Source organism: Vairimorpha ceranae (assembly GCF_000988165.1).
Source record: "Vairimorpha ceranae strain PA08 1199 chromosome Unknown NODE_51, whole genome shotgun sequence".
In the NCBI taxonomy this organism is placed as follows: Eukaryota; Fungi; Microsporidia; family Nosematidae; genus Vairimorpha; species Vairimorpha ceranae.
The window spans coordinates 1-19600 of record NW_020169346.1 but is presented as its reverse complement, the minus strand read 5'-3'; the positions used below and the strand labels follow the sequence as shown (position 1 = coordinate 19600).

General features: G+C 26.3%; 12 protein-coding genes across 12 annotated transcripts; 5 read left to right on the top strand and 7 right to left on the bottom strand.

Moving 5' to 3' along the window:
* Positions 1–489: 489 nt before the first annotated feature.
* AAJ76_5100019111 (hypothetical protein) lies at positions 490–1563 on the top strand (the record flags this gene model as incomplete). Its single annotated transcript, XM_024475913.1, has 1 exon — positions 490–1563. The coding sequence occupies one exon, from the start codon at positions 490–492 to the stop codon at positions 1561–1563; it is 1074 nt and encodes a 357-aa protein (XP_024330425.1).
* A 1281-nt stretch (positions 1564–2844) lies between these two features.
* On the bottom strand, positions 2845–3558 carry AAJ76_5100016043 (hypothetical protein; the record flags this gene model as incomplete). Its single annotated transcript, XM_024475912.1, has 1 exon — positions 2845–3558. The coding sequence occupies one exon, from the start codon at positions 3556–3558 to the stop codon at positions 2845–2847; it is 714 nt and encodes a 237-aa protein (XP_024330424.1).
* A 7-nt stretch (positions 3559–3565) lies between these two features.
* On the bottom strand, positions 3566–3760 carry AAJ76_5100015841 (hypothetical protein; the record flags this gene model as incomplete). Its single annotated transcript, XM_024475911.1, has 1 exon — positions 3566–3760. One exon carries the CDS (start codon positions 3758–3760, stop codon positions 3566–3568), a length of 195 nt encoding a protein of 64 aa, XP_024330423.1.
* A 189-nt stretch (positions 3761–3949) lies between these two features.
* On the top strand, positions 3950–5647 carry AAJ76_5100015651 (gamma-glutamyltransferase; the record flags this gene model as incomplete). Its single annotated transcript, XM_024475910.1, has 1 exon — positions 3950–5647. One exon carries the CDS (start codon positions 3950–3952, stop codon positions 5645–5647), a length of 1698 nt encoding a protein of 565 aa, XP_024330422.1.
* A 917-nt stretch (positions 5648–6564) lies between these two features.
* On the top strand, positions 6565–6864 carry AAJ76_5100013036 (hypothetical protein; the record flags this gene model as incomplete). Its single annotated transcript, XM_024475909.1, has 1 exon — positions 6565–6864. The coding sequence occupies one exon, from the start codon at positions 6565–6567 to the stop codon at positions 6862–6864; it is 300 nt and encodes a 99-aa protein (XP_024330421.1).
* Positions 6865–6914: 50 nt separating this feature from the next.
* Positions 6915–7334, bottom strand: AAJ76_5100012267 (60s ribosomal protein l32; the record flags this gene model as incomplete). Its single annotated transcript, XM_024475908.1, has 1 exon — positions 6915–7334. One exon carries the CDS (start codon positions 7332–7334, stop codon positions 6915–6917), a length of 420 nt encoding a protein of 139 aa, XP_024330420.1.
* Positions 7335–7509: 175 nt separating this feature from the next.
* AAJ76_5100012091 (hypothetical protein) lies at positions 7510–8445 on the top strand (the record flags this gene model as incomplete). Its single annotated transcript, XM_024475906.1, has 1 exon — positions 7510–8445. One exon carries the CDS (start codon positions 7510–7512, stop codon positions 8443–8445), a length of 936 nt encoding a protein of 311 aa, XP_024330419.1.
* Positions 8446–8484: 39 nt separating this feature from the next.
* On the bottom strand, positions 8485–9858 carry AAJ76_510009743 (eukaryotic translation initiation factor 2-alpha kinase 1; the record flags this gene model as incomplete). The annotated part of the gene is made up of 1 exon (XM_024475925.1): positions 8485–9858. One exon carries the CDS (start codon positions 9856–9858, stop codon positions 8485–8487), a length of 1374 nt encoding a protein of 457 aa, XP_024330418.1.
* A 351-nt stretch (positions 9859–10209) lies between these two features.
* On the bottom strand, positions 10210–11634 carry AAJ76_510007967 (set domain-containing protein; the record flags this gene model as incomplete). Its single annotated transcript, XM_024475924.1, has 1 exon — positions 10210–11634. The coding sequence occupies one exon, from the start codon at positions 11632–11634 to the stop codon at positions 10210–10212; it is 1425 nt and encodes a 474-aa protein (XP_024330417.1).
* Positions 11635–12649: 1015 nt separating this feature from the next.
* Positions 12650–13687, top strand: AAJ76_510006951 (guanine nucleotide-binding protein beta subunit; the record flags this gene model as incomplete). The annotated part of the gene is made up of 1 exon (XM_024475923.1): positions 12650–13687. One exon carries the CDS (start codon positions 12650–12652, stop codon positions 13685–13687), a length of 1038 nt encoding a protein of 345 aa, XP_024330416.1.
* A 71-nt stretch (positions 13688–13758) lies between these two features.
* Positions 13759–14208, bottom strand: AAJ76_510005393 (hrf1 domain-containing protein; the record flags this gene model as incomplete). The annotated part of the gene is made up of 1 exon (XM_024475922.1): positions 13759–14208. The coding sequence occupies one exon, from the start codon at positions 14206–14208 to the stop codon at positions 13759–13761; it is 450 nt and encodes a 149-aa protein (XP_024330415.1).
* Positions 14209–14246: 38 nt separating this feature from the next.
* On the bottom strand, positions 14247–18380 carry AAJ76_510001221 (dna-directed rna polymerase subunit alpha; the record flags this gene model as incomplete). The annotated part of the gene is made up of 1 exon (XM_024475907.1): positions 14247–18380. One exon carries the CDS (start codon positions 18378–18380, stop codon positions 14247–14249), a length of 4134 nt encoding a protein of 1377 aa, XP_024330414.1.
* Between the last annotated feature and the right edge of the window lie 1220 nt (positions 18381–19600).

Sequence of the window (19600 nt, the reverse complement as noted above, 5' to 3'; positions counted from 1 at the left end):
CATTTTTTAATTATTTAGTAAAAGTTTAAAAAAGAAGGTAAATTTTTACCAATGACAGGTCCTGTCTAATTATAAGACTTAAATACAAACTGAATGGTATGAAACATGATCCTGTAAAATTTAATGTTTCAGAATGAAGAAAAAAGTATATAAATGAAATAAAATAATAAAAAATTATCTCTACCTTTATTCTCTAAAGTAGTGACATTAGTTATTAATTATAATAAATAGAACTTTTTTAAATCTGCCTCTTTTATAAATTTTTGATGAAACTATAAAGAAATATCTTTTGTAAGTCCTTAATTAATTTAATAATTATTACACTTAAATACAAAGAGAAATGTATTAATTTATTTTCTAACAAATATTTAATACAATTTTAGTTTTACAAATAAGACACATTTTTAAAAATATTTAATTAATTTTTTTGATTTTTCGAATTTTAATTAAATTAATTTATTTAAATTTCTTAGAATTTTACCCTTAATTATGAGTATCTTATTCAGAGCAGTACCTATTTATTGCAGTATGTTTATACCAGGAAATTTGCGGCTTACTGCATCTAAATTATTAGGCAGAAATAATGTATTATTCTTATATTACTCTACATCTGTTAAGAAAAGGATAAATGATTCTCTAAGCGTTAGCTTTGAAAAGAATTTTCGCCAAAAATTTGACGGTTTCGCTATGATTTTATTAAAGAGAGGTACAATTGATAATCTGGATCCTAATTTGTTCCGTGGCGAAATATTTAATTTTTATAAGAAAACAAAGCAGACACCTGAAGCTGATTATGTATCTGTGTCTCCTTATTACAGTCTTGTAATGTCTAATGATAATAGGTTTTATGAATTAAAACCGTTAGAAAATCAGTATGCCATGTTTTGTCATAATATTCTTTTAAAAGGATTTTTAGGTGAAGGATATTTTAATCGAATACATACAATCTTTTTATTAAAAGGTATTTTGAATGAATTAGATAATAAAGACTCTAAATTTGTAGAAGTATTAAATCAATATAAAGGTTATTTTCAATGTATTAAAGATATAAAGGAAATGAAAGCTTATATTGAACAGTACCTGTGTAGAAAGAATAGTTTACCTCTTTTGCAATGTACAGAAAATACTAATAATGATCAAGTTTATAAACAGTGTATGTTTTTATTAAATGATGTTTACAATTTTGTAAATTTGTATAGAAAAATGTTAATTGAAAAGAGTACTGAAGGTTATAAGTTCATTATTTTTACTATTGAAAATTCGCTATTTGAAAAGAGTACAGAGAATATCAAGTATCTTATAAATAATATTGACTATAATATTACAGTAGAAGGTATGGGAGAACATTACAAAAAAGGTAAAGAAATAAAATTTGATATTAAAGGTAGTGATGAGCAGTGTTCTATTGCTTTCGATTTTAAGCAACTAAAGAGACGGCATGCTGAAAAACTTAGGCTAATTATTGAAAGTGAATTGGAGACTATTACCGAAATAATTGATGTGCCGCTTCATATTGAAATGGATGATGTTGATGAGCATTTATTAATTAGTCCTTATGATTAAAAATTATTTTTTGTGTTATTTAACTTTTTTATATCAAAACAAAAAAAAAATTTGTTATGTTGTAAACATGACTGATAATTGTTTTAGGATTTCTAAAACAAAATTGATGATCTTTAACAATATTTTGAAACTAAACAGTTTTTTAAAATAAATTATTTATTTGAAGGTTAGTATTTTCTTTTATATTTGACTTTTCGCTTCACTGACACCACTGAACAAATTTAATGATAGATTTAGCTTTCCTCCATTCTCTGGTGCATTTATGTCACCTATTCTTCAGTCCTCCAACAAGATACTCTCAAGAATCTTCTTAAGTGTCACCGATTGGATGTAAGCCTCGATTCAGTCTGTGACATATAGCCTTTTTCGGTACTCTGTATGATATAAACAGTTTTTTAAATATTACTATTTAAAATAATTTATTTTTGGAAAGGTGCACGAAATGAATAAGCAGAGTAATATAAAACAATCCGAGTTTGAATCATATTTTTAAATAAATAATTTTTTTAAAAACAATTATTAGCATGTCAGCTACCCTTCGGGCAAGAAAAAGGTATTAATTGTACTACAACATTTGTTTTTTTACAGTTTATTTTTTTTTCTGAAAATATTTAAAAATGTTTTAATTTAAATGTAATAAGTTATTAATTTTAATTAAAACAGTCTTTAATCTTTTAAAGTAACATTATTTTTAAAGGAAAATTACTACAAACATATATAAATAACTATAATTAAAAAATATAGGTTATATAATAAGTTTTGTGTTATGTAGTACAATATATATTTTAAAAAAGAAGATTTATAGCTCTTGTAGTGTAGTGGTTATCACGCATCCTTTACACGGATGAGGTCTCCGGTTCGAACCCGGACAAGAGCAATTTTTTATTTTCATTTGGTAGATATTTGTTTATATATGAAAAAATGTTAACATAACATTCCACCAATATAAAATACCCTTTTACACTTATAGCATCAAAAATTTCGATCACACATGTCATAAAATAATTAATTGGAAATCAATTTTTAAGGTGTCCATAAAATAAAATTTTGCGCTTACTTGATTAAAGATAATAAAACAAATAGCGGCTCTATTTACAAACATTAGAATGTATAAAATAATTAACAAATGATTAAAATTTAGATTATTTTTTAAAAATAAAATTTGATGAAGGACAAAATTAACTAAAAATCTTGAATTAAAAAAAGCAAACTGTAAAAATAACTGTCAGAATATTTAATCATTTAAATAAAACAAAAATAAGTGTGTCTATGAAACGCAAATTATATTGCTCTGCTATTTAATGATAATGAAAAAATGCATTCTACTTTATCGTCTATTAATCTATAAATAGACCCTTCTGATGTACAATAAATATTTCCATCGCTGTATTGATGTGAAATTTTGTGCAATCCTCCATTGCTTAATAAAAAAATATATTTTTTGTAAACTAAAACACTGAAGTGCTTAAAATCCATACTTTTTACTATTTCTTCTTCAAACAAAACATTAACATTTTTACTTAAAAAATTATTATAAGATTGTAAAAATTGTTTATAATCCACATTAAAATCATAACCTATAATAGTACCATCAATACAACATACACGCACTCTTTTATATTTATCTAATATCAAAATATTATCTTTAGTAATGTATACATCAATTACGGAACAAAGTGTACCACATAAAAATACAAGAGAATTATTTATCATCTTGTAAATATCACCATAAACATCAATGATATACAAAACATTACAATATTCTACAATTTTGAAAATACGTTTTTTTAATTGACAAATCTTAACAGGCTCGTCGTTATAAATTTTATAAAAATTTTTATTTTTATCTGTAAAATACATTTTATAAATAAAAACTACATCGTGTTGTATTCTATTAATTAATTTGTAATTACTATCAAAAATCAATAACTCATTATTTCTATAAAAAATAAATCTAGTGTGTAATGTCTCGTGATCAGTCTCTAAAGCTTTCATAAATGGGCTATTTTAAAGCAAAAATATTAATTTTTAAAAAATAATAAATTGAAAAAATAACACTAAACAGTAAACCAGATATCATAATAATAAAATCTTCTTGTTTACTATTTTCATTCACAAAAGGATTGATCACTAAAATATAAAAAATGTAAAGATAGCAGATTGTAGAAACATATAACACATGTTTTGAATCGATCATAAGGGTACAATGTGAAAAATTAGTAAAGAAACAGATAAATAAACCAGATTTTAAATTAATTTTTATATCCCATCTATGACATTAAACAAACATAACACAAAGTTTAAACAGATTTTCAGCAGTGCTCGTAACACATACAAACAAGATTTATCGGGAAAAGTTTTTAGATGTTTCAAAAATATTTATTATATGAAAAAAACAAATAATCTAATATTTGAAATGTTGTTGTTTTTATTACTCATCTTTTTACAAGTTGTACAGCTAACTTTCAACAATCAAGAGTATTATACAAACTTCGCTGTAAGTTCTGAACTGCCACAGGCTTCTGAAATTGGTCTAAAATTACTAAATCGGGGTGGGAATGCAATTGATGCAGCTATAGCCACTTGTATAGCAGTAGGAATCGTAAATGCTTTCTCATCAGGATTGGGTGGAGGCGGTTTTGTGCTAATCAAGAAAAAAGGACTAGACGAAGAACCTTTTATGTTAGACTTTAGAGAAAGAGCGGGAGAAAACTTTAAATTAAACGAATATATTAACAATAAAACAGCAAGTTCTTTGGGTGGTACAGCGGTTGGTGTACCAGCCGAAATTAAAGGGCTATTTCATATTCATAAGAAATTCGGTCGCTTACCATGGAAAGATCTTTTTAAAGAATGTATAGAACTTTGTAAGGGGTTTTCTGTTACAAAAGAGTTGGAGAAGCGGCTCATTCGGCATAATTTTGAAATTTTAAAGGATCCTGGTTTACGTGAAATTTATAGTAAAAATGGTCAGGTCTTAAAAGAAGGTGATATAGTTGTAAGAGAAAATTATATGAGAACGTTAAAAATTTTAGCAAATAATCCGAATGATTTTTATCAAGGCGAGATTGCAGAAGCATTACTCGAGTCAATAAACAAAAATGGTGGTAATATAACAAAAAAGGATTTTTTGAATGTTAAGCCTATACAAAGAACGGTTATAGTCGATAAATTTAAAGATTACAAAGTTTACGCTACCTCTTTACCATCATCCGGTGTTTTGGTTGTTGAAGCTTTAAAATTACTAGAATTTTTTGATATTAAAAAAATTTTTGAAGATTCAAAAAAAAATAATAGTTATCAGCACATCCATATTTTAGTCGAAATTTTAAAGTTTGTAATGGCAAGGAGAGGAGAACTTGGTGACCCTGATTTTTTACCTAATCATGAGGAAGTGGTTAAACACTTATTGAGTAAAGAAAACTTGACTAATATTTATAAAAAAATAGATGTAAATAGCACGTTAGGATTTAATCAATATAATGTGGACAAAACCAATGTTGTAGATGGTGGTACAACCCATATTAATGTTGTTGATACTGATGGTATGATTGTAAGTTTGACTAGTACAATTAATTTAGAATGGGGTGCAAAGTTCATGGATCCTGTTACCGGTATTATCTTAAATAATCAGATAGATGATTTTTATTTTCCAAAAGATCCTAATGCAGACTTATCCTCACCTAATATTGGAAAACCTGAGAAGATACCTTTGAGTTCTGCGTCTCCCTTAATTTTAGAAAAAGATAACGAGCTAATTGTTTTAGGAGCGGCTGGTGGAATAAGAATCCCTACATCAATAATTGAAGTCGTTTTTTGGATATCTTTAGGATTTTCGCTTCGAGAAGCCATTGAAAAACCAAGGTTGCATCATCAACTTGATCCGCATGTATTATTTGTAGAGTATTCTGAAAGTCCTGATGTTATTAAATATTTAGAAAAGCTTAAACATACGGTTAAAATTTCAGAGACTAATTCAATTTTTACGTCCGTACAAGGCATACAGATTAATTATCGTCTATCATCTAAGAATATTTATGCAATATCTGATCATCGAAAAGGTGGACGTGCAGCGGGATTATAAAATAAAAAAATATTAGACTTATATTATCAATATTTTACAAAAAAATACATTCTAAAAGAAGTTATTTTGATAATTTTTAACAATTTGTTATCTAATCGTGAATTAAAATAAATATTTGAAAAGTATATAACAAAATGCACAATATTTTATAAATTACATTTTTGTATTCATCAGGTTTTACTTACATTTTGATTATTTAACTTTAAATAATATTAATTCTTATAAAATTTAATTGGAAAAAAAGAAAAATTTTACTTTTTTAAATTGATTAGCATTTTTATTATATTTACAAACACATTAATATCAAAAAAGTTAAAAAAATTACTGTTTAAATCGTAAATATATGCATTTGAGATAATTTTTCCTAATGTCTAATGTGCAAATTTAAACTACTCATAAAATAAGTTACTGATAGCATATTGGATTTTTTCTTACATTTAACTAAATCTTATAATAATTGTATTAACAAATTAAATGTTTTTAATCTAGTCAATAAAGATTTTTAAAAAATATTAAATTATTTAAAATCAAAAAATATAAATTAAACTTATATTCATTTTTATTTGTTGTCTTTTAGATTATTTTAAAAAAATACATTAGTTAAACAGTAATAAATGCCAAACAAAACTTGTCAATAAAAAAAAGTACAAAAAAATAAGTGTTAATCTTATTTAATGATAATATATATTTTCTAATTATTTTTTAAGTTTCAAAGAACACTGAATGACTACAATCTTAATAATAAATATTTTAAATTGGTCAGTCAGCATCCCGCGGCCGTTATAATTAATAAGAATTTTTAGTTTTATGATCTTTTTCTAGCTTTTTCTGTCTATAAAATACTTTTTCTATTTTTAAAGCTAGAAGATCACATTGAACTTTTTTTAAATTTTTTTTAATATTTTTATCCCCTAGAAATGTCCTTAACAAATGCTCAAAAAGTAAAGGTTATGCAACATTTTAAAAGTAAAGGATCTCTTTTAATTTATGACAGAAAATTAGAAAAAAACACCATTTTAGATATAAATAATAAAAAACTAAGAAGCTATATTCAATCCCTTAAGGATAAAGGTTATATCGAAGAGCATTATGTATGGCAACAATTATATTGTTTTGCTACTGAAAGTGGTATGAAATATTTTAACGACGAACTAGAAATTCCTGATGTGCATGATGATGGAATCAGAATTGAAGCAATTCAAGTAAAAGAGGAATAAATTTTATTTATTATTATTTTTTTTATTCAAAAATACATTAAAAGAATAATTTATTCGGGAATAGCTTCAACTAACCGTGCTTCGGCATTTGTAACATGTATTCCTAACTCTTTAGCACGATTAACAATAGCAATTCTTTTCTTAGCACCAACAGAATGAGCAATTTCTGCGCAATAAGATCTATTTAAACAAATCAGTGGCTCAAGATCATCAGTATTGTAAATTCTAAACTTCCTCAATCCATTTGGTAAAAGATATCTAACTACATCAGGTTTCTTATATCCAATCTTTGGCATTTTCCTTTGTCCATTAAGACCTTTTCTTACATTAGAATCAATACCTCTTGGTTTTCTCCAAGATGGCTTTACTCTCTTGTATCTATCAGAGTGATGTCTAACAAATTTTATTTTTTTCCTAAATTCTTCTTTAATGCAAATTAATGGGTTTGGTGCCGTAAATTGTTCTTCCATTTTAGGGGAGAAAAATTAAAATTTTTTTATAAAGAAATAAGATGTTTAAAAATTGATAAAACTTATTTTATATCAATTAAGCAACAAAAAGATTAAAAAAACGTTCTATACAATTATGCAAAAAAGTATTTAAGAAAAAAAAATTGGCATAATTATGATTTTATGTTTACCTTTGATGATTATAGACATATATGCAAGACGAAGGCGTAGAAGAAGTGAAGGATTTGAAATAGTTCCTCGTGTACCAAAATGTGTACCACTCAGAGATAGCAATAATAGATCAAGTTCAGATTCATCATCTTCAAGTAGTACACATCGACGAGATAGAAGAAGAAGGAACATACGTCCGTATGTTGAAGAAAATCTTCAGCTTATTCAAGGACTTTTATTACAAGTAAATTTGAATATTGATAAATTTGCAAGATGGTTTACAGAAGAATTAAAGCATAAAATTATTGCAGGTATAGGAGCTATAAACAAAACTATCTCCGAGCGTCTTAGAAATGATATAAATGAACTTGAAAAAAGAATAATAAAAATCCTATGCAATTATAGTAATGAAATAGGAAGAGAGTTGGTAGAGCTTATTAGTAATACAAATGCAGATTTTCAAGATGCTGTTTTACAGCTTTATAAAAAATCTAATGCCTCAATTGCTAAAGCCATTACAGATATTGCAGAAAAAAAAATGTTATCTAAGACTCTTGTGGTTGATACCTCAGCTGCTATAGATCTGATAAATAGTGGATTGCGCGATTTAATTGGCGAAATAGAGCGCTTGTTTAGACGATTAACAGCTGCAGAAAAAGGGATAGCCAATAAAATCATTGAGGATAAACTTCATAACCAGCTAAAGGAAATTGAAAAGTTGCTTAATGAATTTGAAAAAAGACTGGAATCTTCTTTTAAAGAAATTGGTTTGGAAACAGCTGCTATTGTATCTCTTAACATAAATAACTCGACTAGAAGATTCATCGGCTACATTGACGAGCTCTTTAAAAAATTGGGACAGAGCATTATTTGTGTTTTACAAGGTAATAGTCAGGAATTAAGACCACCAGTTATAGTTAATCCGTCATTTCATCATAATGAATTATTTACAAAAGATTAAATAAACAAATTAATTACATATTTAATTACAAAAGTTGTATTATTTAATTCCTAAAATATTATTTACAATCGTTAAAATGCTTTGAACTGTAATATTATCATCAGTTAAGATCTTCAAAATTAACTCAGACTCCTTAAAATTTTCCCTTCGAATATAATTTGGTATTTTTTTTGTTTTGTTAATAATTCTAAGCGTTCCAATCATCTCTGCATGCGTTTTAAATGGATAAATGAGATCTATTAATATAGGAATTAGTGACCTACAGTCAAATAGCTTGCTTGAATTTGAATGATTACATTGAATGTTCGTTATGTTACAATTGTAATAAGATGAAGTGGCTTCGAAAAAATTGTTATCTAAATCATGCATTTCGCACATGGATTTAGATCCAAAATCCCCAATTTTAGGTACATACGAATCAGACCCATCTAAAAATATATTACTTGATTTTAAATCATTATGCGATATTCCTCTTGAATGCAAGAATATAAGACCTAATAAAATGTATTTAAATATTCTCAAAGAAAATTCTTTACAAACATTTCCACCACCCGTAACACTTTTACGGTATAACTCGAATGGAATTTTCACGTTTGTATTTAAAATTCCTTTATAAAAAATATTCGAATAATTTTCTTTACTTTTATCGAATAATCTTTCATTTCTCGCATCTATGAAATCTCTTAAACTAAATGAGCATAGTTTAGTTTTTAAATATAAAAAATAACTTTCTGTATTGCAATTATTTCTTTTAATTTTTTTATTTACATAAGGAGAATTAGATACGCCCCAGTTTTTACATCTTTTCGATTCTGTAAGTTTTTGTAAAATCTTTGGTCTAACATTTTTCCTTGTTATTTTATTCATAAAAGTATTAGAAATATCCTTCTTTAAATTTAATTGACTATCAACAATAGCTTTTGGGTAAAATTGATTAGTTTCATTACTTAAAACTTTTGTATTGAAAATATCTGATGAACTAAATTCTTCATATTTTTTAGCTGTATAATTGTCAATATTTTTTATATCTTCTGCGTTTTGAGTCACGTTACTGTAATCATTTTCCAGATTATCCGCGTTAAGTTCTTCATAAAAATTAATATTATGTGCAGATTTAGATCTACTCTTTACGATATTTGTGTTTTCCTTTAATTCACTAAGTTTAAGGGGTCTCTTAGAAATCATTAATGGTGAATAATACAAAATATTCCTGTGAGAGATACCAGGCGGCAATAATTCATTCATAAAAGTTTCAACCTTTCCAAATTTTATATGAATTTCCTTTAAAGCAAACTGCTCATTTGTCGTCTTGTCTTGTACATTATAAACAGTCCCAAAGGATCCTTGTCCTAAAATAGAAATAACATCAAATTTTTTAAAATACTTTTCAAGTTCATTCTTCAGCACTAGCATAAGGATAAAAAAAATTAACTTTTATATAAAAACTTGAAACTTATCAGTTTATTAAAAATAAAGTTAAACAAAAACATCCAACTTTATTTAGAATAAATAAAATAATAATTTTATGATGTTTTTTAATTATTCGGTTTAACCTTAAATGCAAAAAAATAAATTTATTAAACATTTAATAAAAAAGATTAACGCTTATTACAGAAAATTAATTACTTTAGAATTAATTTATTTGTCAAAAATCATATTTTTACAAAAAATAAGAAATTTTTAATAAATATTATTTGATTAATAATTTAAAATGTTAAACACACATCAAGAATTCGTATCAGATGTCAAAATAAATATCAAATTTTAATCAATCAAATTAAATTTCTTTTTATACTCATCACTATAATTATAATTAAAAAACAGCTCTTCTCCTAACTTTATATTACGGGCTGCATAAAAACAAATGCGCAGTGCACGCTTCATCCATAATTTTTTGATGTATAAATTTTGGTTAGTAGAGTGGTTTATAAACCTAGAATTATTTCCAACTAAAAATGCATCTAAACAGTGCTTATCAGTATATTCAAATATATATGACAGACCATTTGCGTCATAAAAATTTGCCCTTCTGTTCCCTTCATCATTGGAAATAATTTCGCCAACATATTCAATTACAAACTCGTCTTTCTTAATATTTTCACCAGCAAAGCATCCTAGTCCTTTCTTAGCACTTTTGTAAATATATGTAGACTTGTAAATTAAAGGTATGTACCATTCACAACTAGACATATTTTTACTGTCGCAATGACATTCACAATGTTCGTCGCATGTTTTATTAATTTTACTACAACTGCATCTTTTCGTACAACTATTTTTACACTTACAACCGTAAAACATATAATTACAAAAAGTACACAAACATTTTGAATCACATCCTGTTCCATTTGTAAAACAAATACATCGCGCATTTTGGTAACACTTTCCAGTGTGATCACATACTTCAGGAAGTTTGTTACTATTAGTTATAGAATACATGCTTCTTAATATTTTTTTATAAAGCGGCATTTTTTTACCCAAGTCTCTACATGATATTGTTATATTATATTTTAAAAATAAATTAAAAGACGTTAAACACTTATCATTGTTAAACATTTTCAAATTTTCTTTAATCTTATCTTTTTCAATTATGATTAAATTAGAATTTAAAGTAGTTTGCGCAGGATTATTAATATCTTTGCAGTAACATTTAACTTCGCTTTCGTAATCAAAACAGGTCTTTGTACGAATTGTGTGGATTTTACAGCCAAAAATTAAACATCTCGCACAGAAATATTTACGCATTTCATTAAAAAGCGAATCATAAGAACATTCATACATATTCATTTTAGCACACTGTTTGGTAAAATATTCAGGTTCAATGTTCAGTAACTCTGCTACTTCTACCGTGCTACTATTTTCTAGTAACCTACTTAATATTTCATTGTTTTGATTGTACGATAAATCGTATATCGTAGTATCATTAAAATGTTGAACATCTAAATGGGTGGTATTTTCTAAATACGGTATAAATCGCAGGGTCAGTTCATCTTCTGTATGTACATTAATCAAAGATTCGTTATAAAACCTTGAAGGTAGTAATGTCGATATATGGGGAATTATACCGATTTTATTTGGGATCAAAACGTTTTTTACTATACTTGGAGGCAATACATGCTTTTTGTTTTCATTAATTATCAATTTACATTCTAGAATGTAATTATTAAATGCCCATTCTAGTTCTTTATACATAAAAGGGCATTGATTAAAAATAAGCTAAATGTAGTTAAATAATTACAAAGATTTTATAACATAAATTACTTTTTGTTATTGTTGAATATAGATCTATTATTAATCATTTAGAATGTTACTTAACTTGAACAAAAGAAGAATTTAAAAAACTAAGATATTTGCAATAAATGATTTTATAAAAAGGTATCTTATCTACAATTACACAATTAATTAACTTTAAAATGTTATAATTCACATCTATTTTAATTTGGTTCCGTACAGAAATATATTTGATTTAACATAATTGTTTTTAAAAAAAATTTTATTGATTTTTTCAAGATCTGTGTTTTTTATACAAAAACATTTTTAGTTTTTGCACATTTAAACATTCCTAACGTTAATAAATAACAAATAGCTTTGAGCTAAATAAAAAAATATTATTTTAGAAATCAAAAGGTGGTTTTATGGCAGTTTTACAAATCTAGTGTAAAAATAGTATTTTTTATATGTAAGACACAAAATTTAAAATGAACAACGTATACAAAATAAATTCTTTCTGTTATATTTAAAATAAGTATATGTATGAATATAATTAATTTTATAAAAAGTAAAACGTTTTCTTTTATTTAATGTATTTATTGCAAGTTTTTGGTCAAAACATATTTATAAAAGATGTCGTTAAACATCGTCTTGATCTTTTCAATAAAAATATTGTTATTATTAATAGATTTTATAAGTTACACAAAATTGTAAAATCTTCCGCTTTTTTGTTTCAGAACTTCAATGGAATATTGTCCTATATTTTTTTATTACTTAAAACTCTTTATACATGATAAAAATGTTTTAGTACTAACAAGGCAAGAAAATATTTTTATTAAAAAATTTCAAAAAGTTTTGCTAATTTAAATTATTTTGAACTGAAGATCAAGCTCTAGAAATTTATAAAAATGGTAAAATGTTTTAAAATATATACATTTTAAATATTAAAGCCATTTATTTTTTTCAGTCATACATAAGTTACCTATTTAACCCCGTCATGATTTCATCTGTTACCATTCAAAATTCTAATTTACGATTTATTCGATCTCACAAATCTAAGAATCTAATTGCAGCAGTTGGCCAAAAAACTGTTGTAATCTTACAACTTGAGAACAGTATTTTAATTTGTAAACAGAGATATGTTTCAGAAAATGTTTATGAATATTATACCTGTTGCGATTTTTTAGATTATCGCGATCATATTTTTATTGTGGTAGGAGGGAAGCCTGGCACAATTACAGTAATTAATTTAACACTGGGTGTATTTTATAGTTATATTGATACAAAAACAGAAATTACATGTATTAAAGTTTATAATAACTTAATTGTATCGGGTGGTAAAGATTGCACAATACAAGTATGGGATTTTATCTTCAGTAAAAAAATTAAACAGTTTACTGGACATAAAGATATAGTTTTATCTTTAGATGTCAAAGAAAATACTATTCTTAGTGCCGGTTTAGATCAATCGTGCATGATTTGGGATATCTGCCAGGAAGAATCCTATAAGCCACAGTGTACAATTATTAATTTACATCGTGATATAATCATAAAAACATTATTTTATGGCGAGTTGGTCCTAACACTTTCTCAAGATGGAAAGATTACGATTTGTAAACCTAAATATATTAATAATTATAAGTGCTATTATAGTGATGATAAAACGACAACAAATAACAGTGATACTGTTTATAATGTGAATGTAAATGCTCATAAAACAGAATATAAATTTAAAGAAAAAAGAAAACTTAAACATAATTTTATTTTTATCAAAGAGCTGTGTCTTGAAGACACAGTTGATGTAAATGTCATAGAACATTCTTTAATATGCCTAAACAAATACAATGGTATTTTTACATTAGATTTATTAAAAATTACAGATAAAAATTTAGAGGTTAGTAAAATAGATACTTCCAAACAGGAAGGAATATCATTTACAACAAACGGATTAAAAATATTTGTTTTGTACGAGGGAAGTCAAATAAAAGCGTACAATATTAATAATAAGGATATAGATGTATTAGATCTCATTTAATTTATTATTTGTTTATTAATAAAAGAATTTTTGTTAAACTTATAAATTAATTTTTGCTAAAAAATATTTATTTATTTATTTGTAAAAGGATTAAAATTTTTACACATGTCTTTAGTTTCATAAATAAAATTAATACCTTCACTGTTTAAAGTTTTAAAATATTTGTATATTGAAGAATCATAGTATGGTAGACGTGTATAAGGACAGATAAACATAGAAGGAAGACCTGTTATTACACAAAGTTTTTTCTTAGGTCTTAGCGAATATTTACTTGAAATCTCAGTATACTTTAAATTAAAGAGGTCTAATTTCTTTGCAAAAGATTTCATATTTTTGTTTTTAAAATTTCCTTGTTTGTATGTGGCGTACTTTTTTACATTAATTGTATTATAATGCCTTATATTGTCAAATGGTTCTCTCTGTACAATAATATCTTTTGTAGATGAAGAACTTGACTCTTCTAGCATCTTATTTCTTCTTCTCTGTGATAATTTTGTTTTTTTAATAGACTTTTCAGTCATCAGGGTTAAAAAAAAGTAAAAACGTTTTTGTAAAATGTTTATTCAACTGTATACGAATTCATATCGTATAACAAATCGAAAATAGTTGTTCCAACATTAATAGGAGCACCAACAGTTAGCGAAGCAGAGGGATTCTCTAAAAAATCTGTCATATGAAATTCTGATGCTTTTTTAATGTTTGCATAACACGACTCAAAACTCATTTTTTGCAATGGACTGTCGCAAGAACCAAGTCCAATTCTATTAAATGCAACATATTCACCTGTCCTTGTCATATAATCAGCAATTAGCATTAAATGACGAATATCTATTTCAATTCCATAAACATCAAATACTGCTATTATTTGATCTATAATAGCCTCTCTGGCCGCTTCTATTCCAAACGTCATACAAATAGAATAAATATCATTAGAAGAGGATTTGTAAATATCAAAATATTCAAGAGGGTCAAAAAATCCATCTTCTGTCTCAATTAAAGTGGTTAAACTTGTAAAGTTAGATCCTTCAATTATAACATTTTTATCAGACAATGAAATTTTTGATATACCCTTATGTTCCTTAACAACTATTTTAGGCAATATCGATTCAATAATCGGTAAAAGAAGCAAACTGAAATCTGCAGGATAAAAAGAAGTGAATTGATATGTCATATGTGCCACTTTTTTAAAATTTAATGTTTTAAAAATTATTTCTTCATTTTCTGGTATCTCTTCTTCTCTTTGATCATTTTGGTCATCATTATCTTCAATTTCTTGATTATTTTCCATATCTTCTTCTGCTTTCAAGGTATCTATAATAACCTTCTCTGCTTCTTTATCATTGTCATTTTCAGAATCTTCATCCTGATCAGAATCATCATTTGTATTAATAAATGTCTCTTTAGTATTAATTTCCAATATATTGATGCCACCTGCCAGTTTACTTAATTTTTTTATTTTTTTTCCTAACTCCATTAAAAAGACAGAATCTAAAACAGGAACTGCATATTGTTCGTGTTTAAGAATATTAACAGTAACTTTTACTTCTTTGCAATACCTGCCTTGTTTAGATACCATTTTTTCGGAGATTAAAATTTCGCTTATACATTCATCAAGAGTTATTTTTTCAAAAATGTCTAATTTTTCAGTGGATACTTCTTTAATTAAAGGAACGTAAATAAGTGGTGTCTGAATTTTCTTGGCTGCCACCATTACTATTTCCCTTAACCTTGGAATACCCAATGTTACGTTTCGCGCACCTACACCAGCCAAATGAAATGTATTTAACGTCATTTGTGTAGAAGGCTCACCAACTGACTGTCCAGCAATAACACCAACAGCTTCTCCAGGATCAACAAGTGCATTAACATATTGTTTTAAACATAACTTCTTAATTTCATCACTTTCCTTACTAATAAGATCTTTCCACTCTCTATTTGTATATTTTAATTCTTGACAAAATTTAATAAAATTATCGGCGAAAAACATATTACTGTTATTTTTAAAAAATTCAATTTGCTTTAAGAAAGACGATTTCGTACAATCTAATCCATCCTCTCCATAAGTATATTGAATAATTTTAGTACCCATCCTGACCGATAAATCATATTCAACACGCAATCCTTCTAAATGCTTAACAAGACATCTTTGTAAATATCCCGATCTCGAGGTCTTAACTGCTGTATCAATAAGACCTTCTCTACCTGCCATACAATGAAAGAAATATTCTGACGGATTAACACCGGTTAAAAATCTCTGAAATACATATCCACCTGCGGATGGAGAAGTTTCAAACCTTTCAAAACAGGGCAATGTCTTACCACTTATCATGTAAGAAACTCTTTTCCCTTCAAGCTCTTGCTGCCCTAACGAACCAGAAATTTGACTTAAATTGACAATTGATCCTTTAGCACCAGTAATAATAACAAGACCCATATTATTGTTAGGAAACTTTTTTAATTGTCCCAAAGGAACACATGTATTTACAATCTGAGTAGTCACATTATTCATCTCTTCTCTAATTATAGAATCTAAATGTGCAGTTTTATTAGAATTAATATAATAATCAGGATTGTCTTTCATATAAATTTTCTGCTTAATCTTAGCGTTTTCATTACCCGCTTTTATAATATCATTTCTAGAAGAATCTGCAAAAGAATCTAAAAGTAAATCATCAATACGCACAGTGAATCCAAAATTAAATAAATAACGATTTACAACACGCCCAAAATAAGTCAATAAATCATTGGCAACAGAAAATCCATATAAATGACCACATGCATGTATAAGGGAATATTGTGTAGGGCCAATAACATTTTTATCTAATATTCCTGTAAGCATTTCTCCCTCCAAAAATATCGAGTTACCTTCTTCTTCATGTCCTAGCCACGTCTTTGCGCCAATTTTTCCCTTATTCGTAACAGAAATATAAAGATTTAAATTTTTTAAAATGCCAGAAGCAATTTGTTTACCGCTATACAGCGAAACGGGCTGAGAAATGCATGGATTGTCTAAAATTAATCTTCTATTAGATAAACCAGATTGTAATAGATCGATATATTGTTCTTTTGTGTAAAAAGAATCTTTAATAGTTAATCTTGAAGCACCAACGACATGATCTTGTGTCAATCCACGAATTGGTTCACCATTTGTAGGAACTAAATACATATGATCATTTAGAGTTAAAGACTCCGCTTCTGATTTTGCGACATAACTTTGTGGTAAATGTACATTCATTTCATCCCCATCAAAATCCGCATTATAAGGCTTACAATTAACGTAATGCATTCTTAACGTCTTCTCTCCTTCTAAAACTTTAACTTTATGACCCATTATACTCTGCTTATGAAGGGTAGGCTGTCTATTAACCAAAACTGTATCTCCTGTATTTAAATGTCTCCATACAGTTTTTGTACCTTTCAGCAATTGATTGGCCAAAGCAACACGTTTTTCATAGCTAATGTATTCAAGATTTTGAAGATTATTGCCCGTTTGTATAGCGTTAGCACCAGGAAATTCTCTACCATTAATAACTGCTTTTCTGAGCTTATCGTAATTATTTGCATTTACTCGTTCAGGAAAAGTAAGTTTTTCTGCAAAAATTTTAGGAATCCCCATTTCTCTCGTATGAAGATTGGGATCTGGAGATATAACAGATCTCGCAGCAAAATTAACTCTTTTACCCATAATATTTCTTCTAAACAATCCTTCTTTTTTTTCTAAAATTTGTTTATGACCAGCAGCTGCCCCATCCCCTTTACTGTATTGAGATTTAGAACTATCAAAATAAATTAATATTGCAGCCTGTAATTCTGGCCAAAAATCGGGATTGGTTTGTAATTCTATATTATTTTTTAAAATACGAGTATAATGAATATTTTGTGGATTTTCGTACATACGGCCGTTAAAAAAATTTACCGGTCGAAATTTAACTGGCGGGACAGAGATATTAATTAAAAAAAACATTTTATAATCAGCAGTAGAAAAAATGCTTTCCATCAATTTTTTCTCATTATTAAACACTTTTTTAAAAATGTCAATAATATCTTCAATCAAAAATATTTTTTGCGAGTTGTTCTCCAATACATAACTAATTTTAAGATTTTTGCTAGTAGTTAACTTTTGGCTCGATATTTTGCACTGAGCACATTTTGTACGAGCTGATGCAGTCTTAAATATCAAATTACAAAATTCTTGATGTAAGAAATTTGAAGATGCGCGAGATTTATCTGAATATTTAAGTAACAAATCAGCTATTTTTTTACATAAGTCATTTTCATTATTGCATGTAGATAAATAATCAAGATTGTCAATTGGATATCCACGCTTCAGTAAATTAAGTTTTAAAAAGTAAATTAATCTGTCGCGATTAGTTATCTTTAATAATCCACATTTATGACAAGCACTTTTCAATACAGAGTACATTGTAGAGAACAATAAAGGATTAAAAACGGGCTTAAACAGCTTTATATAACCAAAATGTCCTGGACATGTTAGATAGGATAAATTACAAGTCTTACATAGTGAATCGTTATTGAAAGGACCCATCCTTGCATCATATAATCCATCAGGAAATGGATGGCCAAAGGTGTCTAAACAAAGCGGTTGTGTAATTTCTAATACGCTCATTTTAATTATTTCTTCGTCTTTATAAAATGTAAAGGATATTTTGTCTGGTATATAACTTGTGAACATGGGGTGGGATTTTAAGAAAAATTTAAGTGGGTTTCTAAAAATAAAAGTTACTAAATTTTACAAAAAATAACAAAACACAATTTCTATGAATATTTTTTATATTTATTAATAGAGATATTTAAATGCTTTTTTTATGTCAAAACAGCTAATTTTAAATTATGCTTTTTATTAAAACGTCTAAAAAATATAAAGGCAGTTAACATTATTAAAATCTAGATCATTTTTGTAAAATTAGTTACATGTTAATAATTTAATAAGCTTATGTTGTTAACGTTTATAATTAATAAAAATATTAAGTTTTCCTAAAGATTTATCAAAAACTAATAAATATTTGTATAATAATACATATCAATATTCTTTATAAAGTTAAGTAATTTTGTATTATTTTACAAAAAGCTTTATAATAACAATCTCGGGTTAACATAAAAAAATAATATTAAATGTTTTAAATTGACAGCTTAAATCAAATTTTACATTTAGTGATAAATTAAAGGAATTGTATTTTTAAAATATGATTGACGTTGTAGTATTTATCTTTCAATTATAAGAGCACTATAATTTAAAAAATTATTATTGTGCCTTAGTATAGATTTAGTAATAACTTTGAACAATAAGCGCTTTATTTGTATTAAAGTTGGATAAATTTTGAAAAAAGTAAAGTTTTAAGTAAAAAAAATATCTGATATAAATTAATATCAGTAAGCTAATAATATGCAAAAATTTTATAAATTAGACGACCAAATACAAAGTATAGAAAAATTATGAAGCAAAGTCCCTGAAACAGTGATTAATTTCAAGACAATACTACTTATTTCAATTTTAATATTAAAGAGAATTACTAATGCAAAAGAATTAGCATACAAAATGATAATATAAATCTCTGTACATTAAATAAAAACAAGAAAATATTTAAATTTAGTATACGTAGTGTAAAATTAATGTAACTAAAGACAAAATTTAGAATGTGACAACTTTTGTAATTGCATTTGGCAAATTTTATTCCTGTGGAAAGTTCTAGTAATTTTAAAGTTTAACATTATTTGTTATTAGAATAATTATGCCAAACTAGTATTACTTATTGTGTTAAAAAAATAAATTAAAATAATTAATTTATTTACTAATTAAAAATGAAATCGTATAATAAATAAAAGAAAAACAGGTATAAAAATATAGCAATACATAAAAAGAAAGTCCACAAAAAAGCTCCATAATATGCCACG